The sequence below is a fragment of the Aythya fuligula genome, chromosome 18, assembly GCF_009819795.1.
Source record: "Aythya fuligula isolate bAytFul2 chromosome 18, bAytFul2.pri, whole genome shotgun sequence".
Taxonomy (NCBI): domain Eukaryota; kingdom Metazoa; phylum Chordata; class Aves; order Anseriformes; family Anatidae; genus Aythya; species Aythya fuligula.
Window position 1 is genome coordinate 12,252,868 of NC_045576.1, and position 26,468 is coordinate 12,279,335.

Sequence of the window (26,468 nt, forward strand, 5' to 3'; positions counted from 1 at the left end):
TGGTCCCTGCAAGTGCCTTGATGCTGCTGAGTGTGAGGCTGAGGTGCTGAGAGGCCAGGAGGAGGCAGAGGAGCGGCTCTGGGCTCCCTGGGCTGTACGACTGGACTCGGTGCCTGCTGCCCGTCACCCCTTGCTCTCAAAGAGGCATCTTTGCCACCCTGTCTCATCAGTGTCTCACCATTCAGCCTTTGCTAGACTGGGTTTATTCCCCTCCCTCTAAAAAAAGGTTTTTCCCTTAATAAAAAATGTAAACAGTATTTCCTTATCAGCTGGAAACCACAACGGAGACATCGTGGACTTCACCATCATTGGAACTGACCTAGCCCAGGGGGGTGGCTGGACTTAATGTACCCTGAAAAACCCCCGTACCACAGCCATCCCCCAGCCCTCGGGTGCTGGGAGCATCAGCTGTCTATTTGGATCGACTTGTGACTGTCCTCGCAGCTTGGAGGTGGATTCACGGGGCGCCCAGAGGAGAGAAGAGGCTCTCCTTTCCTCTCCTTTCCTCTCCAGAGCATCAGCCTGGCCCGTGGCCCCTCCACCCCATCTCCCTGCCACCAGAGCCCTGCGCTGTGTTCTGCCATCTCAAGCTGCCAAGCAGGGAGAGCCGTGTACGGTGAAGCCTGGCTCAGAACTTGCCAGCCCGTCCCCTCCCGGCAGCACAACGCCTCCGCTCCCGGCCCGCGGCGCTGGCCCCTCTGCGCGGGGCCCAGGCTCTGGCAGGACGAAGGGCAGCAGGGAGGGACTCCCTCATGTGCTGGCACTTCTGAGCGGGTTTCACCGTACGTTTCCCTGGCCCTCTGAGCACAAGTCTCAACAGGTCTCGCGGGGTGCGCGTGGGTGCTGCAGACAGTGTCCGAGCTGGCACTGCCTGCAGCACTGGGCGCCGCGCTGCAGGGAACGGAGGCAGCCGCTGGCAGGGGCGGATGGTCACCATGCGAGTCCCTGCCACGGGGCGTTCACCTAAAGAAAGAAAAACCTGATGGGAGAGCTGGGCAAGGCTACGGGAGAGGCCCGGGGACCGCCTCCCTCCTCTCCTGCTCCCTGGCTCAGTATTGCCGCAGGTTGAAGAACCCGACGCTGGTGGGGGACTCCTTGACCGTCACTGTGATCAGGTTAGCGGTGACGTCCGTGACGAAGACGTGCTCGATCAGGCTGCGGGTGGGCTTCCAGTCCTGGCTGGTCTGGATGGAGACGGACATGTTCTGACCCACGCCGGGGAAGGAAGCAGAATCCCGATCCGAGTCCGAGCTGGTCTCTTCGCCTGTGCTCACTTCGGAGAGGGCGGCTGGCTTGCGGCTCTCGGGGGCCACGTGCCCCTCTTGCGTGCCGGCCGTGCCACCCTTGGCCAAGTCCCTCTCGCCAGTGACCGCCCTGTGCGCCTGCTTCTCGCTCTTGCTGCTGTCCCCCACGCTGGCAGCATTCGATCCAGCACCGGCTCCACCGCTCTTCGTGACGGCAGCACCCGCGCTCGCCGCTGCCCCGGCGCTTTTGGACAGGGCGCTGCACACGTGGCGAGGGAGGCTGCTCCCCCCGGCTGCGTTTTGCCCGTTTTTGACGCTCTGCAAGTTTAAAGCTTGGAGGTTCAGCTCCTGACTGGATGCCAGCTGGCTCCCGGGCACAGCCGAGCTCGCAGGCGTCTTGCTGCCGTTGTGCAGCATTTGGGCTCCTGCAGCGAACCCAGACTTCAGGTCCCCTCCAGCACCGCCGCCGGGAACCTTGGCAGTCTTGGCTCCCTGCATGGTCAGCCCAAGCTCCCCAGATCCTTTCTGGTTCCTCATTTTTAGGTCCAGCCCTAAGCTGCTCTTGCTCGATGCCTGCGACTTCAGCGCGAGCCTGCTCAGGGGCGAGGTCTCTGCCGAGCTCTGGTTTTGGGACATCCTGTTCATGTAGTGCACGATGGAGCTCTGCCAGCTGATGGCCCGGTTTGGGCTGGTGGAGCCGCTCTTCATCATGCTGGGGAGGTTTTCTGCCGACGACCCTCCAGAGCTGAGCCCAGCCAAGGTGCCCGGCGCTTCCTTCAGCACAGCCATCCCTGAGCCCTGCGTGCTGTGCTGGGGCTGCAGCTTCCCCATCAGCTTGGCACTGCTCCCCACCTCCTTGCGGGACGTTTTCAGCACCTTTGTCAAGTTCACGGTCCTCCGAGCTGCCTTCTGCTCTGGGGGGAGAGGTTTCCGCCCACGCTTCTTTCTGGAAGTGTCTTTCATTTCTGGCTTTGCCACCAGGATCTGAGCTTTCTTCTGGGGCACCGGGTGAGTCTCTCTGCTGCGGGGACCTCTCTTTGCTTCCAGGTCACTTTCATCCTCTTCATCGGAGGAGGAAGAAGAGGAGGATGTTGAGGAAGAGGAACTACTTGACTTACTTTTTGAGGGCATCTCTGGTTCCTACGAAGCAATGAGGAGGGACAGGGAAAGAGTGAAGACAAATTATCAAAGAACAGCCAGGGACACTGCAAATCCTCCAGCGTGGTCTGGCTGGGTGCCCTGGACAAGCACACAGGTTCTTTCCCTGTGTTTCTGAGCTTCTCTCCCTAGATGACACGCGGCCTCTGCCATAAAATGAGCCAGGGAACATGCAATAAAGCACCGGCAAGGCACAAACACCAGGCAGGACCCGGTGCTTGGGAACTGCTCTGTCTCTTTCTACACCACCACCAGAGCAGTGACGAAGAGAAGTCCTCCTGCAGGCATCCCTGTCCAGCTGCCCATCCTGCACTCTGCAGAGCCTCTACCACAGGGTCTGCAGGCACTGCCGTGTCCTCGCCACCCTCCGTGGGCTCAGCACCCATGACACCGTGTTGTGGGACAGACACCCGCTGGTGCCCCTCAGGGTCAGAGCCTCGCCAGGGCTGTCTCTGCTGTGGGTTTCCACCACCTCCAGGACTTACCACGTGTTTCCTGGGCCTGCCCCTGGGCCGTTTGCCTCTCTTGCGGTTCTGCACTTCTTTCTCGTGTTCCCTGGAAAAAAAAAAAAAAATCACAAAAAAAAGATTAAGGACAAAGCTTGCATAAAAAAAAAAATAATAATAAAAAAAAACAAGCCCACCCTGATTCTTCCATTTCTTCTGTCATTAAAAAAAAATCCTGCTCTGATGCTGTGGGCTCAGCTCCGCTCTGAGCAGCAGCTGGAAGGCGTCCCACAACCTGCAGCCTCCCCGTGGGGTACCTGGGCCAGGCTAGGTAGCAGCACCCTTCCCTTCCACAAGCATTTCCAACACTTGGGGGCCACACGTTGCTATCAGTATTTAAAATATGTCAGGCTGCTGTGCACCTCAGCAGCAGCTTTGGAATGAAAACACCACGAGCCTTTCCCCCAGCTGACCTACAGCATCTGGAAGACTTGGGCCAAGAATGTGAAGAAAAAAGAACTACAAACGGAAAAAAGGGCTACAAAAATGGTGGACAAAGATGGCTGTCCAGACAGCAGGATATTCAGCTGGCTCAGCAAGAAAGCATTTGCCCTGCTATACTGGCGGAGAGATGAAAAGAAAAAGTCTCTTGCATAAAACATGGGACTGAACTGCATGGATGGCTGAAATGCGTTTACCAAACAGCTCCATCCGCCGTGCAACACCGTCCTGATGGCTGCCCTAGTCCTGGTACCTTTGTTCCACTGTTTGTCTCCTTGTTTGCTACGAGAACACTCCCACAGCAAGGAGCTTCCAGTGCTCAGCGACGCACCACAGCGTTGCCCATCCCAAGCCAGCGACCTTTCCAATTCGCAGCAAAATTTGCTGCTTTGCCGGCAGAATGGGAACAGAACAACGGATGCATCTGAACGGTCTCTGCTGAGCCCTTCCTTATTTACACACCCGCAGAGCTGCGCTTCCCCTTCCCGGCGAGAAGCAGGCCAGCCCCTGTGCAGAGGGGCAGCGATGGCACTCCCTGGGGTCCCAGCTTTCTCTCTTTCACCGGGCTCATTTTACCTCTGCTGCATCCTTGGCGGGGAGGTGGTGGCCCGGGCCAACAGCCATGCAAAGCCCGGGGTGACCGTACTGAGAATGTGTTCAGGTCACGATACTACTTGGTGTTTCTCCATTTAAAAGGGACAGTGTTAAGCTGTATCACATACGGCTGATTAAACTCCGTGCTGCCTGCAATAACCACCAGCTTCCATTCTTGAAAAAAATGGCTCCAGAAACGAGTTATAATTAAATCCTATCGTAAACTTTAATGATTTTTATTAATATGGAGCCAAAATATTTGGCAGCACTGTGCTTAATGTAGCCAGCTGGCTACTTTTCTATCTCCATGCCTGACTCCCGGTGTATAATAGCTGCAGAACAATTGCAGCTCACAGCTTGGCTCTGTGTCGTAGCCCGGCTCTGGCAGAGGACACCATTTTCTCCCACCCATTCCTTCCTCACCCCTCTCGCAGCTATGCCCTCCGTAAATACACGCTGGTGCCTTTCCGAGTCCACCATTTCCGTAGCCGTAGGAGCGGTCTCCCCACCTGGGCGTGCAGTCACCCCCCGAGCACAGCCGAGGCCCCGGCTGCTGGTCGGGGAACAAGAGCTAAAGGTCTCTGCTGGGTGCTGCTGTGCGCCCATTGTGCAGCGCGAGCACAAACAGATTGTGCACAGGGCCATAAATTCTCCGTGTTTACCCAGCCTGGGGAGAGCCGTCCTAGGTGGACCTGAACTGTAATTTCAGGAGATGAACAAAAGAGCTGTGCCACAAAAGGCACGGAGAGCCCCGCTCTGTTGTTTCCACAACTTCCACCGCACGCGCGGCCAATTAGAAGTTAATTGACTTTATCGTTCGTTTAGAAATATTTACGGTTTGCTCACTTCTTTTGGAAAGCGAGGAGCAGTCTCGGATCAAGGATGTTCTCCTCGGGTTCCCAGCTGTTGTGCCTGGAACAGAAGACGGGACTGGGCGAGAGCACGGGACCACCGCTCGCCACCCCCCCCTCCCCGTTACCGGCCGGGCCCCGGGGAGTTCAGCCGAGGACACCCGGGCCCTCCGCGAGCCCCGGACCGAGGACCCGGCGCCGGGCCCCGCGCTTCCCACAACGGCGGCGATGGGGACGGAGGTGGCCCGGCTCGGGGCGCCGTCGGGGCCCGGGGCGTCCCAGCACCGACGGCTGGGGCCGAGGGGGGCGCGGGCCGGGGGCGGCCACGGCGGCGCCGCTCGAGGCGAGCCCCGCGCATCCCGGGGGAGCAGGAGGGGGACGCGCGGCCGGTGCCTGCCCGCCGGGGGGGCGCCGGAGGGGGGGCGGCCCGGCCCGTCGGGGGGGGGGCTCAGCCCCACGCGGCGGCGGGGAGGGCCGGGCCGCGGCCGCGCTTATTTGTAAACAAAAGGAGCGGCGCGGCCCGAACAAAAGCGGCCGGGCGGGCGGCCCCCCGCGCCCCGCACCGCCCCGCGCCCCCCCCCGGCCCCGCGCCCCGCTCACTTGGAGGACCAGCCCCGCCACTTGACCAGGTACTCCAGCTTGCCCTGCGGAGAGAGGCACAGAGAGGCGCGTTAGCGGAGGCGGCGGGGCCGGGGCCGGGGCGCTGGGGGGGGGGCGCGGCGGGGGCCCACCTTGCGGAGCCGCTTGCTGAGGATGCACTCGGCGGCGAAGACCTGCTCTCCCACGCTGCTCAGCTCCTCCATGGCGCCGGCCGGCCCCGCTGCGGCCCCGGCCCCGGCCGCGGCCCCGCACGCACGCACACACAAGGGGAGCCCCCGGGCGCGCCCCCGACGGCGGCCGCGCGCGCCCCCGCCCCCCCATCCCCGCGCGCCCCCCGGCACAATGCGACGCGCGCGCCCCCGGCGGGGGGGGAGAAGGGGGGCTCCCCAAATTCCCCGCCGGCCAATGGGGAGCGGAGGGCGGGCCGTGACGGCGCGGGGGGGGGGGGGAGGCATTGTCTGCCGCGACCCCTCCCCTTCCTGCCCGCGCGGGGGGCGGCCCGGCCCGGCCCGGCCCGGGGACAATGGGCAGGGGCTGGCCCGGTTCGACCCGGCCCGGTTCGGCCCGGTGCGGGCGCGCAGAGCCGCAGCGCGGCGCTTTGTTCCCCTGGGCGCGGGGCCGGCTGGCGGCGTGTGCGGCACGGCCCGGCACGGCTCGGCACGGCCCGCACGGTGCAGGGCTGCTGCGGGGCTCCCGGCACAGCCCGGGGGGAGCCTAGACCCGGCCCGGTCCCGCCCGGTGTCCGCTCGGTGTCCGCCCGGTGCCGGCGCTGTCCCGCCCCGAGCATCCCGGTCCCGGCCGGGCTCGGCCACCGGCTCCGGGCCGCGGCGTGGCCGGGGACAAAGCGGCGCGGGGCAGCCCCGGGGCACGGGGACGCAGCCCCCGCGCAGCCCCCGGTCGGTGCCGGAGCCGGGGCTGTGGTTCTGAAGCGGTTGGCGAGCGAATAAAGGCCGGCGGGGCGGGGGGGGCCACCCGGCGGGGCCATCCGTGTCGCGGTGCCACCCGCGGGCTCGCGGCCAGGTAGCGCCCGGCTCGGAATCGCTTTCCCCGGCGCCCAGCCCAGCCGAGCCGAGCCGAGCCGAGCCAAGGAGCGCGCCGCGGCCCCGCGCACCGGGGCGGGCAGGGCAGCGGGAGCGGCCGGCGCACGGCGGCTGTGGGCGTGGAGCGCCGGGCTCGGTGCTTCACGGGCATGAAGAAGATGAGTCAGCACCGCGGGGAGTTCGCAACCGCGGGCCCGGAGCCTGCGAGCAACCGCGCGGCAGCCGCAGGGCAATGAATTCCCGTAGCCCGAACGCTTCGGTGCCCGCGGCGTGCGCGGACTGAGCGGGCCCCCCCCCCCCCGGGCGATGGGGTGTCCTGCACGCGGGGCTGCCGCTCAGACCCCCCCCGGGACCGCTGCCTCCGGTAAGCACCGCTGGGCTGGGCAAAGCCGCTCTGCGCCTCCGTGCGCTGCAGCCGGGCGTTGCGGCGTCCCCGCTGCGGGCGGCGGCGTGGATGGGGGGAGCCCCTGCATGGCGGGGGAGGGCGGCGGGGGGCCGCTGCCCCGGGCACAGGAGAGGTGTTGGGGCGCCGAGTCCTTCCTAGGAGCTCCTCTGGTGTCGAGCGGTGCCCCATTTTATTGTTTTCTTTTCACTGGTTTTGTTCACCGACGAGAAGAATAGTTGGAACTGGTTTATTTAAGCCAAAGGTGACATGGAAATGTAACCCAGCGCTGCGCTTTTTTCATCCTTTGAAGTTCATTTAGCTTTCATCAGCTCTGGTCTTTGTGTGCAGCACGTCTTAAATTTTAGTAAAAAAAACCGTGCGAGACTTTCCATCCCCGCACACACCAGCCGTGTGCGCGCACAATACGGCATTCACGGCGTTTATGTGGCAGCTCAAGTGACCGGCCGCGCCGCGCGGGGTGAGGAATGTCGGGCTCGAGCTGCCTCCATCTGGCTCGCAGGCACGGCGAGAAAAGTACCCGAGGAAATAACCCCGGGTTCCTGCAGCACTGGGTGGGCTCCTCTCCTGGGCGTTCGGCTGCCCCTTGGTGTTGCAGAGCTCGCCGGGAGGATGCAGAAATGCAGTGACTGGTGGCTTCTTTCCCTGAGCAGCGAGGAGAAGGCTGGGCTGGGCGCAGGTGCTTTGTTCTCCTGCTCGCTGAGCCTCGGAGAAGCGAGGGTAGGAGGTGGTAGCAGACCTCTGGCACTGGGGTCTCGCCGGGGACCGAGCGGGCAGCGTTTGGATGTGTCTGAGGTGCAGATGTATCAGCAGCTTCATGTGTGACCCCTCGTGGCCAGCACAGTCCACTTCATTTCCAGAATAAGCGGGTTTCCCCAACGCCGTGCATCCAGCGCGCCACGCGTGTGCCGCCTCCGTGGTGCTGCTGCCCCAGGTTCCCATCGCGAGCCGGGGGGAAAAGCTCTGCCGTGCGCCCCGGTCACCTTCTGCAGGCTGAGCTGGAGATCTGCTCCCCATCCCATCCCCAGGGCTTTACTGGGAATGTGCGAGTGAGCTGTCTGCGGTGTGTGCTGTGCTTGCTTCCATTTGGAGCCGCAGTTATTTTGCGTAGTTTAAAAGCCACGTTGGGTGTCCGAGGGCAGAGCGAGTGTCTCCTCGGAGCACAAAGGCACTCCGAGCCATGGCTGCAGTCCAGGGTGCTGTGGCAGCTTTCTCAGCTTGATCACAGGTTTCCCATCATTTGATGTCTTTAATAAAGCTCCAGGTCCTTGAGCCATGTGGTTAAATGAAAAATTTCAGTTGTTTCTCAGAAAATAAAAAGAAAATAAAAGAAAATAAAGAGAACAAATCAATATAAGCACTGACAGACTGAACTTGTGGCTTTAAAGAGTAGCAAAAACAGGAAGTGAATAAAAAAGCTCCCACTTTTGTATATGTTAAAATCTCATGAGTTTTTACATTGCTATTCTGATCTTTTGTTGTGGGCTCAGCAATGGAAGCGTAGCTGCCTGCCCCTCCCTGGTGCCGGGGTGCTGGCCCAGCACAGCCCACCTTTGTCTTTGTCATTTCGAGATGTTTTAATGACAAAAAAAAAAAAAAAAAAAAAAAAAAGAAACTGTGCTCGAGTGCCTGGCAGGGGGGTCCCAGCCCCTTGCCCAGGGGGACGTTCCCCCCTCCTGGCTCTGCCAGGTCCCAGTGGCAGCGCCTTCCTGGGCAGCACTGGCCAGCCTCCCCCCGAGGCCATAAGGGCTCCGTGCCTCTGCCTTCTGCTGGGGGCAGAGCTGCAGGGGGTGCAGGAGGAAATGCCCGGAGCCCTCCCCAGGCTGCCTCTGTGCTGGGTTCAGATTCCTCATCCCTGAAGGAGGCTTCACCTCTGAGGGGTTCAGGAGCGCGCAGTAATGTGGTAGCACTAGGATGGGCTAAGTGGCAGTGAAGCCAATAACCTCGGCAGTCACTGAGAAAACTTCTGGCGTCTTAAAAATGCGATTCTGACCCCTTCACTAGTCTGGTGGAATATAATGCTGTAGCTCTTCCCAAGCATGTCAGACATCCCAGGAATGCCGTGTATCGTGTGGTGCCGGTAGCGGGGGCGTGCCACGCTCAGGTGCAGGAGGGAGCATTCCTTGCCAGAGGAAGGTGATGCACCCAAAGAGCAGGACCTTTGGATGCAGTGAATGATGCTTCTGGTGGACTGGAGGACTTTGGAATGGGCACAGCAAGCGGGGCTTTAGTAGAGAGCGTGGGGGTCTCTGGCCAGGTAAATTTTCACACAATAGTTTCCAAGAGGTGAAGCAGTGCAGGATTTCGGTCTTTTTGCTCCCCAGCCCTGCCACAGGACTACATGGCCCGCTGTGGCAAGCAGAAGTTGAAGCTGCAGTTAAATCCCTATTGGTAAAATATTGAGTAAGTCAGCTTGGCTTTCTGTGCGTCTCTTCTCCTGGTGGCAGTGTAGGGTTGTGCCCACAGCCCGTGGCTTCCAGGCGCAGACCGAGCAGTTCCTTGCTGCACGGAGCGGGGACGCTGCCGGCCTTTTGGGGCAGGGGCTGGGGCTTGCCTGGGCTGCAGCCCTCAGTGGCTGTGCTGCGAGAGGAGGGTGCTTCCTGCACGCCTTGTTGCCGGCTGGAATGGGATTTCTTCTGGGCGATGGCCCCTCTGCTCAGCAGGGACGTGCCGTGTTGCCCCTTGGAGCTGACACCCCAAGGTCTGGCAGCTGGGGGCAGTGGTGTGATGACTGCAGCATGTCCTGGGTGTGCTCGGTGTGAGCGTGCAGAGCCGCGGAGCACGGTGTGGAGCAGCAGAAGCGTCCTGCTGGTGTGGTGGCCGTGGCCAGGCTGTGCATCCACGCTGTGCTCCAGCGCCCAGCGGCACCGCCTGCAGCTTGCGAAGCACAGACCTGGGGCAGTGCGGTGTGAGGAGCTCTAGGGCAGGCTGTGGGGCTGGGGTGGTGTCCGCGGGGACACCTGGCCTCTGTCTTTGTGTTGGAGCCACCGGGAAAACAGCGGTGTCCTGTGCTCTGCTCCTGTGCTGTGGGCTCGGAGGTGCCCAGGGGGTACCCAGGGGGTGCCCGGGGGGTGCCGAGGAGCCGCAATATTCCTGGCTGCAGGAGAGGAAGCTGGAGCCAGCTTAGGGGGGCGGGGGTGCCACGGTGGCCATGTTTGTTGTGGGCAAATGGTGGCTGCTTTCCCGAGGCACGAGCCAATTGAAGCGCAGAGATCTGCATATCATTTGGGCACAGGGCTGGGGACGGAGCCGCGGGACACGGGACAGCAGAGAGCCCCTCGCCTCCGGGCACGCTGCCCCCAGCGCGGGCACTTCAGGAGGCAGTAGCTTTCCTGCAAGCTGCGTGTGCGCTGTAAATAAATAAATATCTGTATGGAGATGTTTGTTGTTATGCTACCGACTTGGAGCAGTTTGGACCCCTGGGTAGCGAGCATCTTTCTAGTGCAGGAAAAAGAAAGGGAAGCAAATGGTGTGGAAATGCATAGCAAATTGGGATGCAATACACAACAGGCCTCTCCCTGCTGCGTGACCCCCAGCCCTGGGGAGGGGGGGCGGTGGGGAATGAATTACGTGGGGATGGGAGGCGGGGGAGGCACAGCACTCAGAGCAGGAATGTTGGTGAGCCCGGCTGCAGGCAGCTATGGCTGAGCAGTGCTGACCAGCACCAGGTTTGCCAGCGAGGCTGGGCAGGGGTTTGTCTGCTGGCTGAGTGGTTGAAATGTTGCGCGGTAAACGTACACGGTGTGAGATGTGAAGGGAAAGGCTGGAAGGACTCAAAGAAGGACAACATTTGGAGTTTGGGTTTCTGCATTTTGGAGTTTGCATGGGGAGAGGGAGGGGCTGGGCTGGAAACTTCCTGGGCTGGGGAGCAGGGGGTCACCGGATGGCTTGGGCTGAGCCCGCTCTGGGTGTCTGCGGGGTGACACCGCTCTACACCCCTGCAGAGGGGGAGAATCGGCCTCACCCTGTGACATGAAGCATCTGTAACCCCGGGGCTGCACAGTCAGAGGGATGGGGAGGGCTGGAAGATTCGAACAAGTGCATGATATGAATCTCCAGGGCATCCCTTGAAGCGAGCCCATGCATCGTGCTGCGGTCAGGGCTGGAATTTGGGCTGAGCACTTGGTGGGCTCCCAGGTTGCAGCGGCCACAGGAGTGGTGCTGCGTGGCCCCGTCTTGTTCTGCGTGAAGCTCCAGCTCCGTGTTGTCCCCAAGCAGCTCTGCAGAGGGCAGCCCTCCCCGTGCCAGGCAAGCTGAAGCCTCGCAGAAGCTCAGCACCAGCAGCCACCCAGCCCACAGCCATCACCGGCTGCTGCCCGGTGAGCACGGTGCGGGAACCATGGCCCACGGCTCGGTACGGCAGCGGCACGGCCGGCACAGCCATCGCAGCCCAGGGCACTGTTTGCTCTGACCTGTGCAGAAAGTCCCAAGATCACCAGCAGGATGACTGGGAAAGTCGCTGAGCTCTTATCATTATTAATACTATTTTAAATGATATTTGCAGTGCTGGCCCGTGTGGCTCCCCTTTCGGAGCCTCCCCGTAGTTTGCCTAATGGACCATTTACTCTGCGTGCTGCTGGCCTGACCCCCACCCCCAATATGGTTTCAAGCCAAACATTTTCTTCCTGTTTTTCTGAGTGGAGTGTGTGTCTCTTGTTTCATCTTGTTGGGTGAAACCAATGCAGGGAAGGCAGCTCGAGCAAGTCTCTATGGCAACAGATGTTTATCGAGCCCCTGAGATGAGGCACGGGGTTGGGGAGAGGCGCTTCAGCATCTGGGATGGGGGCCGGGGCAGCTGCCCTGCTGGTGCCCACTGGGAGGGCAGGGACCAGGCTCTGGGATGGTGGGATTGTCCTGCTCCCTGTCCTGAGCCCCAGCTAAGGGATCCCGGGCTGCTTCCTGCAGGGGAGGGAGTTTTGGCCTCGTACAAGGGCCTCCTGCATCCGAGGTGCATCAGCCATGCGGCACAGGAGGGGGACGGGGTGCCACAAGGCCCAGGTGGGCCCAGGCTGTGTTGTTGCCCCATCCTTCTGCCTCTCCAAAATACAGCAGGGATTAAGGCCCCCTCCCACAGCTCCGAGGAGGAGGATCTACAGCCCAGGATCAGGGCTGCAGGTGGGTGACATTTCCTGAGCGCTGCCTGGAGTACAGCAGCCACAGCTCCTCCTGTCTGCTGTGGGTTTTGAGCTTGGGTGGGTGCTGTTTGCCCCTTTTTGTCCACAGCCATAAGGGACAGAAAATTTTGGCTGGACAAACAGAACCACATTCAAGGCACTCAGGGCAGGGGCAGGAGACACTGAGCGATGCTGGGATCTCTCTGAGGCTGCTGCTCCTGGTCACTGCCTTTGCCAAAACTGAGCTTGTTCTGACCCCGCTGCCACAGCCAGGGGCCCTTGGGCAGCCCGAGCAGCTCCTGCAGCCAGCAGAGACAGGATGAGACCCCTGCCTTCTCCGTGTACCCTGTGCTGGAGTCCAGCACCAATTACAGAAGGCTTCTTGGCACATGCAGAACTTAGAAATGCTTTTAATTGCTTTAGAAGCTCATCATGTAATAACTGTCCCTGGTCCGAACCAAGCTGGAGTTTTTCTCCCTTCAGCAGATGGGGAAGTTGGGGCAGCACCGACAGGATGCTTTTGTCAGGGTCACACTGAGCGTCAGTGTCAGCTTCCACAGCCGTGCATCCCTGGTGCACACCAGAGCTGGGGAGGGCTTCCCCACTCTGGGACTCAGTAATGCTGGAGGAATGTGGATGAGAAAACTGGGGAGGTTTTGGAGCGGGGTCTCCGTACACTTCTCTGGCTGTCTTCTTCAGACACACTCTTCCTCACCTCCCCACACATTTCTGGTAGAGCTGCCTGGAACCTGGAGGCTGTCAAGAGAGGAAAGCACAGTGCTGTTGGTGCTTATTTCTTGTGTGTCCAGCCTGTGGGTGTCGGCTGTGCATGCACAGTGCTGGAAGTGCCAGGAAGTGAGACCGAGAATTGCTCATCCTGCTAGGTCTCCAGCCATATATGTACATTAAAGGCAAACAGCAAACTTTTATCCTTCTTTTTCTTGCAGCCAACACACAGGCACATGCCTAGACAAGGCAGCACCTCCACAGAGCTTTCTGGCTATCCTTGGAATACGTTACCTCTGCTAGGGGGGGTTAGTATATTCCTCCCCAGCATCGCAGAGTGAGAGCAATCCCCAGCATCACTGACAGCTTCGTGGCAGCAAGGAGAGGAGCGCTTGAACCTGCAACGGCAAAAGTTCAGCATTAAAGCGGGGAGCCGGGCTCTGCCCAGGGGAGCAGCAGCAGCCCCCTCCCGCAGCATGGAGCTCGTGCAGGGGGCTGGGCACAGCAAGCAGCCGCTCTGCATCCCCTGCACCCTGCGGGAATGATGCTCCGCTGGCCGCAGCACCGCCCGTTTCCAACCCCTACCGGCTGCGCAAAGCCTGGCTGGGCGTTTTGGGGACGTTTAGACGTCCTTACAGCGGGAGCTGCCCGGCTGCCGGCTGGCTCAGGGCCGGCCCGGGGTCCGCTGTGCCGTGGGGGGGGGAGCGGAGGGAGCCCCCCGCGAGGCTCCGGCCCCGCAGCGGCCCCGCAGCGGCTGCGGCCGTCGGGCGGCCGCCGCTAGATGTCGGTGTTCCCGCAGCCATCCGCGGGGCACTCACGCAGCAGGGGCCTGAGGACCTCCAGGGAGCCGTCGTTGGGCTCGGGCACGATGCCCAGCAGCTCGCAGAGCAGCGCGTAGACGTTGACGCTTTCGAAGGGCTCGGCCAGCAGCCCCTGCTTGAAGGCCGGCCCCACGGCGCGGAAGATGGTTTTCATGTTCATGGCCTCGTTGTCAAAGCCGTGCTCCCCCTTGTTGAACTGCACCTTGAAGCGCTGAAAGGGATGGCAGGGGGTGAGCGCCCCGACCCCTCGGCCCCTGGCTCAGCTCCCCAGAGGCGGCGTGAGGAGAGAAAGAAAGAGGCAGAGCCAAGAAAAGACAGTAACATGCATCTGTGCACGCATCTTACCCCGTGGATCACATATCCCGGATCGCTGTACATCAGGAGCGGGGTGATACGGGGGTTGTTGGCATAGTGGAATCTCTTTGGAAACTCTTCTTTTTTGTACACATGTAACTTTGGGTGGGCATTTTTCAGGACTGAATACACGTGCTCCAATTTCCCTTCTTTCGGTATCAGTAGTCCGTTTGGTCCGTAGTCTAAGAGTTCAAACTGGATGTCGCTGAACGTGAAGTTCTCTACTGCCCCGATGTGAACCTCCTTGTCCTTTATGACCGTCTCCATGCCGTGGTCAGACGTGATGATGAGGTTGAGGTTTGGTTCCAAGCCACTTTCCCTGATACGTCGCCTTAAGTAGCCGATGGTTCTGTCTACCTGGCTGACTATGGCTTTCCTCTGCTCGGACTCGGGGCCGTACTTGTGTCCCGTTGAGTCTGGCTCACCGAAGTAGAGGGCGATGAAGTCGAGGTTCTTCACCGTGAACCATTCCATCACAGTGTCGATGTTCTGTCTCCAATTGACTTCATTGCTGTAGTTGAATATGGGGGGCTCCACTAGCTTCATATACACTTCTTCCCCTTGATATTTTGCTTTCCCCCCAGGGAAATAGATAGAGCCTGTCTTTAAACCCTGTTAGGGAAGACATTGCATAAACCCACCTGAACTCACTCTGCAGCATCTCTCCATCTGTCAGTGCAACAACTACCTACTAATGCAGTTAGTTCATTCAGCCCCCTAATGTCTACCTCTGCCTCTAATGAGGTTTTCTTGCTCATTGCCAATTAAAAGTGATTAATTGAAAGCTCTGCCCTTCCCAGAACCCCTATGTGCTGGTTTTCTTGCTTGTTCCTAATATTAGTTATCACTTTAGAAAGTGACTTGTTTGTACGTTGCATGGCCCCTCTGGCTCCTGACCACCAGGGAGGGCATTATGGTGTGCTGTGCTGCCGTCATACAAGCACTCACACTGAAGTCAATGGGGCCAATTTGGCAGGTAAATACAGGCAAAGGTATGTGTCTGGGGCAAGGTCTCGTGTCCTGTCTTAAAGCCAGATTCAAAGCCTAAAGCCAGATTCAAAGCCTGCTGAGATTTGAGGAAGTGCTCAGTGAAGTGCTGCAGTGCTCAGTGAAGAGGGGACCAGCCCCCTACACCGGTCCCCCGAAGGTGCTGGGTGAGGCCGAGGAAATGAGGTACGTGCTTTGGAGCACACAGCGCTTGGGCTTGCTATGCTCCCTGAAGAACTGGCTGGGGTTTCCTTGAACAGGAAATGCATAACCTGTTTCATTAATATCTTAATAAAGCTGAAATGCATCTTTTATTTTTTGCTATTTTTAATAGAATGATCATAATTATTCCTGCCAGTGTCTGGGGATTTAATTTTTTTTGCTGCTCTAATTAGCCTGTCATTTGCAAGGAGGATGTTAGCTCATGGCCACTAGAGATCGTGGCTTGCCTGTAGCTTTTACTGCACGAATGCAGGCAGGAGACGCCTCTGTCTCGGGGTCTGCATGCGAGAGGAGCCTGCCCCACTTGCCTGTCTCTGAGCTGTGATCCAGATGGGCAGGCTGCCGTTGTCCCACCAGCTGTCAATGCCTTGCGTGACGTAATAGGGCATCTTCACCCCCGTGCTGGTGTTGAACCACATGTTGTGTATCACCCCGTGGTTCTCGAGGTATTTCCCTGTCAGAAGAGATGGACGAGGCGGGTGTGAGCCAGGCTCCCGCCGGACTCCCAAGTCCATGTCTGTTTCTCTGTCTCTCCTTCCCCTTTCCCAGCTGTCCTTTTGCTTTTGCCTCGTTCCTCCACCTGGCTCATACCACGTTGGGTGGCCAGGAGCAGAGCGTGAGAGGCTGCAGGGGGATGCTGTGAGTCCCAGGGGCCCACGGTGCGGGTGGCTCTCGCCCTGACCCCCCCTCGCCCCTGGAAGCGCAGCTGCCTCCTGCAGTTGCTCCTGCCCTTTTCATCACATTTAGGGTTCACCGTTATGCTGCATTTAACTAATTGCTTTGGTGTTTCGTTTTCTGTTGTTCACAATGATTAAAGTCAGCATAAAGCAGAAATTCCCCTTACAAATGAAAGTCTGACACTTTGCACTGTCACATTTCATGCTATTTTTTATTATTCTAGTCCTCAAGACTGCACAGTTACTTCTGCATGATATCCCAGTCCTCCTTTGTATTGACGCCGCCTCCCTGCCTTTTCTCATCAGCAGATTTCATTAGCATGCACCACTCTTTTATGCCAAGGTTATTAATGAAAATCTTAAATAAGATTGGCTCCAGAATCGATTCCCCAGGAATTCCCCTGTTACCCTCCCTAGCTTGTCAGTCTCCTTTCAGTATTACCTGCTGTTGCCTTCCCTGCAGCCGGTTACTTACCCACATTAGAGATTTTGTACTAATCTTCATCTTCTCCGTCTTAACTAATGATTTCCCATGCGGCACTGTATCAAATACATTGCTGAAGTCCAGAAAGATGAGATTTACTGCATCTCCCTTATTTAAAAAATCATTTATCTTATCAAATGAAGCTATCAGGTTAGTCTGATGCTATTTACCTTTGATGAATACAGGTTCAGCTTCTGCAACTATTGCCATGTCTCTGGCTCTTTTGCCAAAATACATATGTGCTAAAGCTTACCATGCTATTGAGGCCAGTCCTTGGGTAGTCTTAGCTTGACTTAGCTTCCCTTAAACCTAAGCCTTGAATTTGCTCTTTCAACGTCACACTGCACCCCCCTTTGGGTCTCTGCTTGCTCTGGCAGGTGGGGACTCACCGGTCAGCAGCGTGAAGTGGCACGGGCTGGTGAGGGTGACAAAGGCAGGAGTCATGTACCGTGCCTTCACTCCCTCTGCAGCCATGGCATCGAGGTTGGGGGTGTCCACGTCCTGGTCATAGTTCCACCGAAAGCCATCGAAGGACACCAGGAGGACTTTGTCGCGGCTGGCTGCTTGCTGCACGGGGACACATCTTGCTATAGAGAGGATGGCAAATAGGAACCCCAGAGAAGCGAACATCTTCTTGCCCTTGAACTGGAGTAGCCCAGACGTCCAGAGAGCTCGTGTTAATATATGCTGGAAGGGACTAAGTTCAGTCCTTATCTAATCTTGCAAATGCTGACCAGGTGCAGGGCTTTAGCCAGAACTTTGTATCAGTATGATCCTCTTTGTTTTTGTCTAACTGAGCTGGATTAGCTGGGATTTCCTTCTGACTCCAACGCCAAACCCGCCTCCTTCCTCTGTGGGGCTGGGTGCTGCTTTATGGCACTCATGAACATGAAGTATTGTTGGTGTGGCTGAGGCCACTGTCTGCAGGCAGCCCTGTCCTTCCACAGCCTCCCTGCTCCCTGTGCTGTCCCCCTGTCCCCCGGTGCCGTGCCCTCTCCCTGCTCTGTGCCCTGCGAGCAGCAGCCTGAAGTGCTGCAGGGCGCACAGTGGTTGGGGTGAGCACTGGCAGGAGGTCCCCAGCAAGTGATCAAAGCCTCTTCCTACTGGTGAAGGGGAAATGAGTTCTCTGCCACCAACAGAAAAGGGTGTTGGAGTGTGTTAAAATGGATAGGGCAGCCTTGGAGGAGGAGGTTGTAAGAAGGACTGAGCTCAATGATTTTTCCTGTTACATGACAAGTTCTGAGCTGGAGGAAGGTCTTGAGGCAACTTGCCTCGCATCCAGAGCTGTTTGTCCATCCTGGGAGGTGCTCAGAGGTTCACAAAGGGGCTTGGTTTCCCTGAGGCACCACAACGTGGTTCCGTGGAGCTGCACGGTGAGGAAGGGGGCTCTTTCCTGGGCCTGATCACACCGGCAGCCTCCAGATGTGCTCCAGAGGTTGAGCCCGTGGCCAGCCTGCTGGCAGCATCTTGTCCTCAGCCCCGTGGGGACCTCATCGCCTCCCTCGCTGCCGTGGGCGCTGAGCCCTGCTCTGCTTCATGGCCATGGGGCGGTGGCCCTCATCCATTCACCATACTGCTGAGCTTTGCTGTATTGATATCCCGTTTTATCAATGTCTGTAATTTTTATGACATCTTTAGGGTTTTATCATTGCTGGTGACTCATTTATCAGCAAAACCAAGTTTAAGGTTTTTCTAGACTTATGTAACAGAGGTTGACATGGGTCCCCGGGGTCTGAACTCTCAACCTTCATGCCTTTGCTCATCTCCCTCTCTGTTTGAGTTCCAGATTTATTCCTTATCTGCCTCGCTCCCGAATTGCAGAGCCATTCCCCTGCCTCACCACGCACAACGATCTCTTGGGGCCTCCCCAGCTCTGCCTGGGCTCGTTCCTTGGCATTTCGTGCGTGCCCGTGGCTCTTCCTTCCTGGCCTGCGACAGTCCCTTTGTAGTCCCGAGCACCCTGAGCACTCCCGCCTGGACCCCTCAGGACCCCACCATCCACTGCCACCCCATCCTCCGTGCCTGTTTCCCATGTGTGGCATGGGACAAGAGTGCAAGGGCATTGCAGGAGGCTTGGGCCTTCCCACCATGGCTGACATGAGTCAGGAGCAGCGTCGGGCCCTGTGTTTGCAGGCCGTGACCGTGAACCCAGGCTGTGATGGAGGCCGGGCCCTGGCTCCGCCGCTGCTGCTATCTGAGGGCAGGGGCAGGCCCAGGGCTGGAGGCAGCTCTGCGGGCCCCAGCCCTGCGTTTGCTGAAGGAACTCTTTTGTTATCAGCATTCGCTGCCTGTCCCCTGGGTCTAATTTGTCCTCTCAGTGAGGATGGAGGGGCCTGCCAGGCGCTGAGGGTTTAAAGGGTTCGCACGATAAAGATCTTATCGTCTGCCCAGCTCAGGAGAAGTCCTAAATATTCCGCTTGTTGTTCTGAGGTGGGTCAGTAAGTCCCCATGCCATTACTGCCTAACAGCACATGGGAAGGTCCTGATAAGTTATCGTGTTCATCTGCTCTACTGGGAAAGTAAAAGGATAGTGAGAAGTAAGCACTGCTCTAATCTCTGAGGAATACTTAATAATAGGAGTGTTTCAAGGCACATTTTGATATTCAGTATCTGTGGAGCATGAAGCACAGATAAAGAACATTACCTTTGGCCTCCCTACCTGGAGACACTGTTAAAAAGGCTGATGCAGTTGATCTTGCAGCAGCAGCACCCCAGCTCTCGCCCCACAAGTGGCCGCATCTGAGGCCGGTGGTCACTGCGGGGCCATCATCTCCCTGCTGGGCTTGTTGTGGATCAGAGACCCCTTGCTGACACCACTGGTCCTGCCAGGGCCCTGAAGGCAACCAAGGGTGCTGCACTTGGACAGCACGGGTCGTTAGTCCCACACCTAATGGGGCTGGAGGCTCCTCTGGAGGCGCTGGGCGCAGGGATGCTCGGTGCCCCCAGGTTGGAGCCCTGCAGCAGAACCGCGCTGGCTGCAGCACTGGGGGGACACAGGGGACACGGGATGTCCCCGTGCCTGGCTGGGGGCTGCCTCTGTCCCCGTGCTGCCCACAGAAGCTGCACAATCCACCACCACGTGCCAGGGCTTTGCTTCTTCCTCCCTGTTCCTTGCGGCTGTAAATGCCTTGCAGGCTGAGACTATCCTTACCCACGTTTTTGTGCTAATTAACTCAGAAAATACAGATTAAGGTGCTATAAAATAAAAATTATGAGCACAGACAAGTCACTGCCAGTGGAACAACCCAAGTTTGAAGCATGCTGGTTGGGGCCAAGCCTCTGTTTCCAGCTTGTACAAAACCAGACGTACCCAGCACCCTTGGGTGAAAATGCAGCTTCCCCACTCGGTCAGGACATTGCTGCTTTGCAGCACCCAGGCAGTGCTGGGCTGATCAGGGTGAAAGTTGAGCATGTGCTGGGCACTTGGGTCAGGAAGGCAGGGGATGGATTTCTTTCCTTCCTTCTTTATTTTTTAATGGAATATAAAATTGCAAAATTCTCAGAGATGCAGTACAAAAGCTGCCACTTGAATTTCCCTCAGGAATTTCACACTTTCTCCCGCAGAGCAGTCACTTGGCTCTGCAGGGCTCATGTCAGAGGGGATTTGTTACTGGCACAGCTGGAGCTGTTTGCTGCTAACGGGATTAAGGAGCTGGGCAGAGCCCCACAGGTGAGATTTGCCAGCTGCTGGGGGGGGGGGGAGGGAGGGGGGATTCCGGGGCACTTTATAAATGCCCTCTGTGGCCCAAGAGCCCTTTTGGTGTTTCCTTGCCTGAGCCCAGAGGGAAGAACCCCCAGGAAGGGGAACAAGGATGCAGACCCAACCACATGCTGTTTTGGAAGAGGTACAGGGCAGGGGTTGGGGGGGCAGTTCTGCTGTCCCCTGCGGGAAGGTGAGCTGGGACCCTGGGGCAGGGGGTGGGCTGGTGGGAAGCAGGGAGCTGATTCCTTCTGTTTGCCAGGCTGACCAGTTGCAAAGAGCTCTGTCCTGTAGAGCAGTTGGCTTACCCCAGGGGTAAAGGCATCGTGTGTGCAGCCTGCTGGAAAGAGGGCAGGAAGGAAAGGGGAGAAGGTGGCTCTGAGAGTGAGAAACAAATTGAGCAAAGTGCTCCTGTCCGCACCTGCTCACCCTGCTTCCTTCATTGGTTTGGTGCAGCTCAGACACACAGGGTAAACATCTGCAGTGCTCCTCGTGGTTCCTGGCACATAATTACATGTGTACCAATGGCCTAGATAAGCTCATTAGTGCCATAAAGTACCTAGTGCCAGGACCTCGTGTGATGCTGCCCCAGTGAGCAAGACCAGGAGGAGCTCTGCAGCTGAGTGGGCCAGGACTGAGCGCAAGGAGAGGCTTGTGGAGCTGCTGGGGGTCAGGAGGAGCTGTGTCTGGGGCAGCCAGGTGGAGGTGATGGCTTGGTGCCTTACCCCTGTGACACCACTCCCTTGGTGCTCACAGCATCACCTGGAGAGCCCTGGGACCAGCAGGAGCAAGTGTGGGTGCTGTGATCTGCCCTGGGAGCAGTGTCACCTCCAGCCTGGCTGCAGAGCTGGCCCCAGGGGGCTGAAAGAGCGTGGTGTGGGGTCTGCGGGCAGCCCTGAGAACCCCCCAAACTGTGCCTTCCCCAGGTGAGTGCAGCACCAGGCTGGTCAGGACCTGGCTTCAGCTGCTCGGGAGCCTTGCACACCCAGGTGCAGGGATGCGGCTCCCCCTGCGTGCCCGTACCACGATGACCCCTGGGCACTGCCCTGCACGCTGTGGGGCAGGGATGCGCTAAAGCCCCGCAGGATGCCCAGGAGCCCCCAGCGAGCTCCCCCCTGCTCCGTCCCTGCAGGACGGCCCCAGGCGGTGCCTCCCAGCCGAAGGGGGTCCCTCAGAGGGCGCAGACCCCCCCGGGACGGGGACCCCGGCGCGGCCGTGCCCGGCCTGGCCGCCAGGTGCTGCTGTTCGGCCGCCGGCGGGACCGGGCCGGGGGCTCCGCTCGGCCGCCGATGCTTGGGGGGGGGGGGCACAGGACCCCCACCGGGACTGGGTTCCCCTCCGGGGGTCCGCCCGCTGCCCTTATCGGCTGGGTTGGGGACGTGCTGTCCCCTTCCTCCGGGAGGGACCGCGCTGCTGAGCGCCTTTGGTCCATAGGGAAGGGGCAGAGCTGCGGGCATCTACCCCAAATCAGTGCTCGAGACCCCCAGAAATGTGTGTGTCCCCCCCCCAGTCCTTGCCTGGGCCACAAGGCAGCTGGCCCTGTAGGGCTGGGAGGGGGGCAGTGGCAGCAGCGTGCCCTGCACAGGGTGGGCACAGAGTGGTGGGGGCCAGGAGCAGCCCCCTGGGATCAGGGCTTTGATTTCAGCCCCAGCGGGAGGCAGGAGCCCACCCCTGGGAGGGACCTCAGGGGACAGCCGCTTGTCTGATGTTCTCTTCACGTGCACACACAGAAATCTGCCTGTAGCACAACCCCCTGCTCTGATGCTCTGGAGACACCACCGGTTGTGCCTGGTCCCTGAGGGCTCACCTGCAGAGATCGGTGCTGCTGCTCTCCGTAGCTTGGGTCGGGTCATTGGGATTTAGGGAGGTGGGAAGCAAGGTAACGGGTCAGGGTTGTGGGTGACAGCCTCAGGGGGTGTGCAAAGGGAGCGTGGAGCTGGAGTTAGGGATGGGGTCAGGACGCTGTGAGTAGCTGGGTGTCTGGTGGAGCACGAGGCAGGGTCTCGGTGCCAGGGCTGAGTCAGCTGCAGCGCTGTCAGCAGGACCTGGAGGGGGGCCCACACGCTGTCTGGGGCTGTCGGCTTTCCTGAGCTCTGAATTTGCTCAGGGGGTGAAAATCAAGCCTCTCTCCTGAGGAAGCCCCGTGTGTGGCGGCTCAGCCGAGTGCTGGCACCACCCAGACGGGCTCCAAGCATGGGGGGCACTGGGGTGGCGTCTTTAAAGGCTGGGCCTGGGTAAGCCCTGACTCTGCAGGAGCTCTCTGTGCTTGGGCCTGATGCAAAGCCTTGGAGGGTGACTTTTCCATCTAGTTTGCATGTCTTCTGTGTGGCAGGCTTTGGGGAGCGATGCAGCACAACGCTCAAGGTGAGGAGAGCCAAGGGACCAGCGCGGTGAGGAAACCTCTGCCCTCCCCGGGCAGGCAGCTCTGGCAGCGTGGGTGTGAGCAAGCAGCAGGGTGGGTGAGGCTCTGTGCACCTTCCCCAAACACCCATCACCTCCTGCACTGCTCAGCTGCTCCCCTCCTTGGCTGGCCCTGCAGCCTTTGGTCCCCAGGTGGAAGGGTAAAGCTGTGCCTCTTGCTCTCCCCGGCTAAGTGATGTCCCTGGATGATGACAAGGGGCTGAAGCCCTTTCTCCTTCCCCTGCCAGCTGTGGTCCTGTTCCCTCTCCCATGGCTTCTGCTGTTGCTGCCAAACCCTCATCTGCTCCAGGGTTTTTTTGGCTGCTTCTGGGGCTTCTCAGCCAGCTGTGCCCTGGGCTCTTTCTGCTGGGTCTGGGCCGTGAGGAGTGGGGCAGGGTCAGCCCCGTCTATCCTGGCTCTGCCCCAGCTCTGCCCCCACCTGGGACCCTTCCTCAGCTGCTCGGTTAAACCCCGTATCGATCACTGCATCAGAGCCCGGGGCTCTTTCTCAGCTTTCTTAGCTAATGGCTGTGTCTGCCTCCCATTGATCCTCAGCTGTAGAGCTCATTGATTAAGTACATTTCTTATTACGCTTAATGGTATTTTACTCCTTTATGTGCTTACCTCATGCCAGATGCTTGTCCTGTGCTTCTGCCTGCAAGTGGGAGAATTCCTCTGCTCGGAGGCCGTGTCCCTGGCTGTGCCAGCCCTGCTTCCCCTGCCTCTGCCAGCCTGGCCTTCCTTCTGCTTTCCCCATCTTCCTTTTCTTCCTGGGCTGGGACAATCCCCCTGCTCCTGTCCTCCAATTCCTTGCCCTGAGTCCCTGCTCCTGCGCCCTCCTCAGAGATTTGTTTTTCTCCCTGTGCCACCAGAAAGAGGACGAGCAACAAGGCAGCCACTGTGCCCAAAGCACTACGGGGGCTGTGCCTGCCCTGCCTCTGCACAGCTCTGAGTGCATCGTGCTAATGTCTGCGCTTATCTCCTGCAGGGGACCTTGCACTGAGCTCCTTTTTTTGCTTGGTTCTGCCTTGTTCCTTGCTGCTTACCGCAGGCTGGCACCCCCCTTTCTGGAGCATCTTGGCCAGCAGGGCTGCAGCTCTTGCTCGGATCTTTCTCCTGGTTGCATCTTACAGACCCCACAGAGCCTCCTGAGAGCTGGGAAGGCTTTATTTTGTCTTGGCCTCCAGGAGTCTGGTGCCAGACACAGGAGGAGGTGGGTACGCATGTCAGCAGGTGTCATCCAACAGGGCAAAAAACATCTCCCCATAAGGTGAGCCCTAATTCTTCTGCAGCAAAAGGCCATTGCCAGTCCAGCAGCCGGAGCAGCCCTGCCCTGCTGCCTGTCCCAGCCCCCCACCCCGCCGGGGGGATGCAGCAGCCAGGACGCTGGGTTTCCTTTTGCCTGCCCTCACACAAACGCCTTCACACTCCACACGCACTGTGTGTTGCCTCGCTCTGTGCCTCACCTCCTTTCAACTCTCTTGCATGCATCATTCAAAAGCCATAACATTATTGGGCATAAAATATTTACTTAACTGAGCTTTTTGCAAATATTCCCCTCCATTATTTTTCCTCCTTTTGGGAGCAGACACCGCTTCTCCTGTGCTCTCAAATGGCTTCTCTTAAATAATACAACAAGAACATATGAACACCCACTAGCCTTTTTCTTTCTCTTGAAATACCCATAAATAAATGGTGTCACCAACCCATTTACGGCTGCCCCAGGACCGTGGCTCAGGCACACCCAGTAACAGCCCCTCCTGCGCGATCGCCTCCCTGCCAGGAGAGGGGCAGGCAGGGAAATGCCTGGGGAGGGAGCATAAATACATGAGGAGATCTGATGTGATGCAGGGTATTAATATTAAGAAACCCTCCTTTCAGAAGGGGCATCTGAAGTTTAGCGGAGGGAACACAGGACCGAGCTCGGATGCTGCCTGACTGCTCAGAACAAAATTCCTTGCGGCAGGGACGTGGCTCAGTGCTGGGGGGCTGCCTGAGGCATGGCGATGCTGGTGGGGGCTGCTCCTGCTGCTGGCAGCAGAGCTGGCAGGCCTGGACAGCTCTTAGACAGCAGGCTAAAATATCCTGTGAGCCTGAGGCAGCCGGGGTGGGTGGTGGTGCTTGTAGAAGAGCTGGGTGCTGAGGATGCTCTACCCGTATATGAAGGCATCAGGCTGCCCGCTGCTGCTGCTTGGGGAAGGGGGGCTGTGGGGGGACCCCAGGGGGTGCAGGGGGCCTGGCCGTGGGGTGCTGTGCTGGCTAGGGTGCCCTGTGGGGTGTCCCATGGGGTGTCCGTGTGCCAGCCCCAGGCGTGGGGCGCGCTGTGCTGGTGCTGTCCGTGGTGCTGAGGCCGGTGGCGCCCAGCCCCGGGCGTGCTCCTGCTGGGGAGGTGTGAAGGCAGCTCCTGGGGGGGGGGGGAAAACTTCAAATAGCATGGAAAAGCCTCCACAGCCCCTATTCACCATGTTCACCTGTATGTGAGTTGTGAGCAGAGCCTCTGGGGGATCGCTGCCTGCAAAGAAACAGGGAGGGAAATAAGAAACAGGGAGGGAGGGGAAATGTGCTGGGGGGTGCTGGGGGGAGGCCGTGGGGATCCACGTGAAATTGTCCCCCCAGGAGAGCTGGCCTAGGGACCCATGAATTTAACCTCATCTGCCTGTATCAACCTCATCTGCTGGGAGTTAGCAGCGATAGCTGGGATAGTTTAATGCTGGTTGGGCTGGGCTGTGTGCAGTTCTTGTTGCCCAAGCACAGAAAGGAGATAGCTGAACTAGAAAAGGATGACAAGGCTGATCAAAGGCACAGAACAGCTTCTGTATGAGAAGAGACTAATAAATTGGGACTCTCTTGGTTAGAGAGACAATTGAGGTGATATATGATACAGTTCTGTAAACTCAGGAGTGGTATAAAGGTGAGTACAGGAAATGAATATTCACTATTTCTCATAAATATGTGTGGGATCAAATGAAACAGACAACAGACTTAAAACAGAAGAGAAAGCTGTTTTCTTTCTTCATGCAGGACTTAATTACGTTGTGGAGCTCGGCACTACAGGGTGGTTCAGGGACCGCCAGCCCCTGGTTCAGAAAGCAATTAGAGAAGTTCATGGGAGATGGATGCATTAGCAGCTCCTCCACACGGCGATGCAGTGCCCAGCTCGAGGAGCACTCTGCAGTAGCTGGGTGCCGGGGCTGTTTTCATCTGGGTGGTGGTGGCTTGGCAGAGCCCTGCTCCCCACCTGCGGCTGGGGTTCCTTTGGCTCCCCCTTCCTCTCCTGGGGTGGAAGGCAGGCCAAGGACTGGGAAACATGGGCTGGGTGAGCCCGTGGGGTGTGCAGAGCCTGAAGCAGAGCGGTGCCCGGCAGGGACCAGGCTGTGGGTAGCTCAGGGCATGCTGCTGCTGCTTTATCTGTTGCTCCCCCGTCTGCAGCAACCCGCTGTAACCATCTCCATCCCTAACTGGAGCTTAGCTGGCCACGGCAGCAGCTCGTCTCGGCTTGGGACATGCCTTTGTGTCATCGAGGAGCATTTAAGTGTTTTCCTGTTACAGCGAGGCGAACAGACCTTTCCCTGTAATGCTGGCAAATCCCTGCTCCTGAGGAGCAGTTAATTGATTTCCCTTTTCATTGCGCCTCTTCTCCCTGTGGCTGTGCTGACACCCGGGCTGCCCGGAGATCTCTGCCTGAGCTCCGAGTCAGTGGCTGCGACAGGCAGATCCTGAAATTATTGATAAACACTCATTGGGGCTGGAGCCTGGTAAATTGCCAGCAACCCCAGCGGATTTCTCTCTTGCCAGCATCATTTTTCTTGATGACAGCATGTTCAGAAGTTTGTCAGGGAGGGGGCAGGGCCTCCTGCTAACTTTTTTTTTTTTTTTTTTTAAGCATCAGTTGTTTTTAAAGATCCCTGCTTAAGAGAAGAGGGGACGGTGATCAGTGCCTGTGGCTCTGTCCTCCTGCCTGTTCCCAAAGAGCACCGGGCTGGGTTTGCTCTCACAGGCTGGCCCTGGCCGTGCCTCTCAGGGCTGTTTGTTGGATCCTGGCTGCTGCTTCGCTGCCCTGACCTCTTCTTGGGGGCACCCCCTGCACACCAGCAGGGCTGCACCACACCAGCCATGCTCCAGGCAGGGAAGAGCCAGCGGGGACTT

At 58.6% G+C, this 26,468-nt stretch overlaps 3 protein-coding genes across 8 annotated transcripts in view; 1 reads left to right on the forward strand and 2 right to left on the reverse strand.

Annotated features, from left to right (window-relative positions):
- Nucleotides 1-934: 934 nt before the first annotated feature.
- On the reverse strand, nucleotides 935-5,597 carry CBX2 (chromobox 2). The gene is made up of 5 exons (XM_032199945.1): nucleotides 5,526-5,597; nucleotides 5,395-5,438; nucleotides 4,790-4,855; nucleotides 2,888-2,957; nucleotides 935-2,384 (listed from the first exon to the last, which is right to left on the reverse strand). Exons 1-5 carry the CDS (start codon nucleotides 5,595-5,597, stop codon nucleotides 1,050-1,052), a joined length of 1,587 nt encoding a protein of 528 aa, XP_032055836.1. The 3' UTR covers nucleotides 935-1,049.
- Nucleotides 5,598-6,547: 950 nt separating this feature from the next.
- The window catches only part of RBFOX3 (RNA binding fox-1 homolog 3), a 164,137-nt gene continuing 144,216 nt past the window's right edge, over nucleotides 6,548-26,468 (forward strand). For 2 of the 6 annotated variants that reach the window (XM_032199649.1, XM_032199656.1), the window contains exon 1: nucleotides 6,562-6,798. The gene's annotated coding sequence lies outside the window, so the exon portion shown is untranslated. Of the gene's footprint in view, nucleotides 6,799-26,468 lie in introns of all 6 variants that reach the window. The other 4 variants (XM_032199657.1, XM_032199653.1, XM_032199658.1 and 1 more) reach the window with 4 other exon arrangements.
- ENPP7 (ectonucleotide pyrophosphatase/phosphodiesterase 7) lies at nucleotides 13,455-16,852 on the reverse strand. The gene is made up of 4 exons (XM_032199946.1): nucleotides 16,612-16,852; nucleotides 15,370-15,515; nucleotides 13,844-14,464; nucleotides 13,455-13,709 (listed from the first exon to the last, which is right to left on the reverse strand). Exons 1-4 carry the CDS (start codon nucleotides 16,850-16,852, stop codon nucleotides 13,455-13,457), a joined length of 1,263 nt encoding a protein of 420 aa, XP_032055837.1.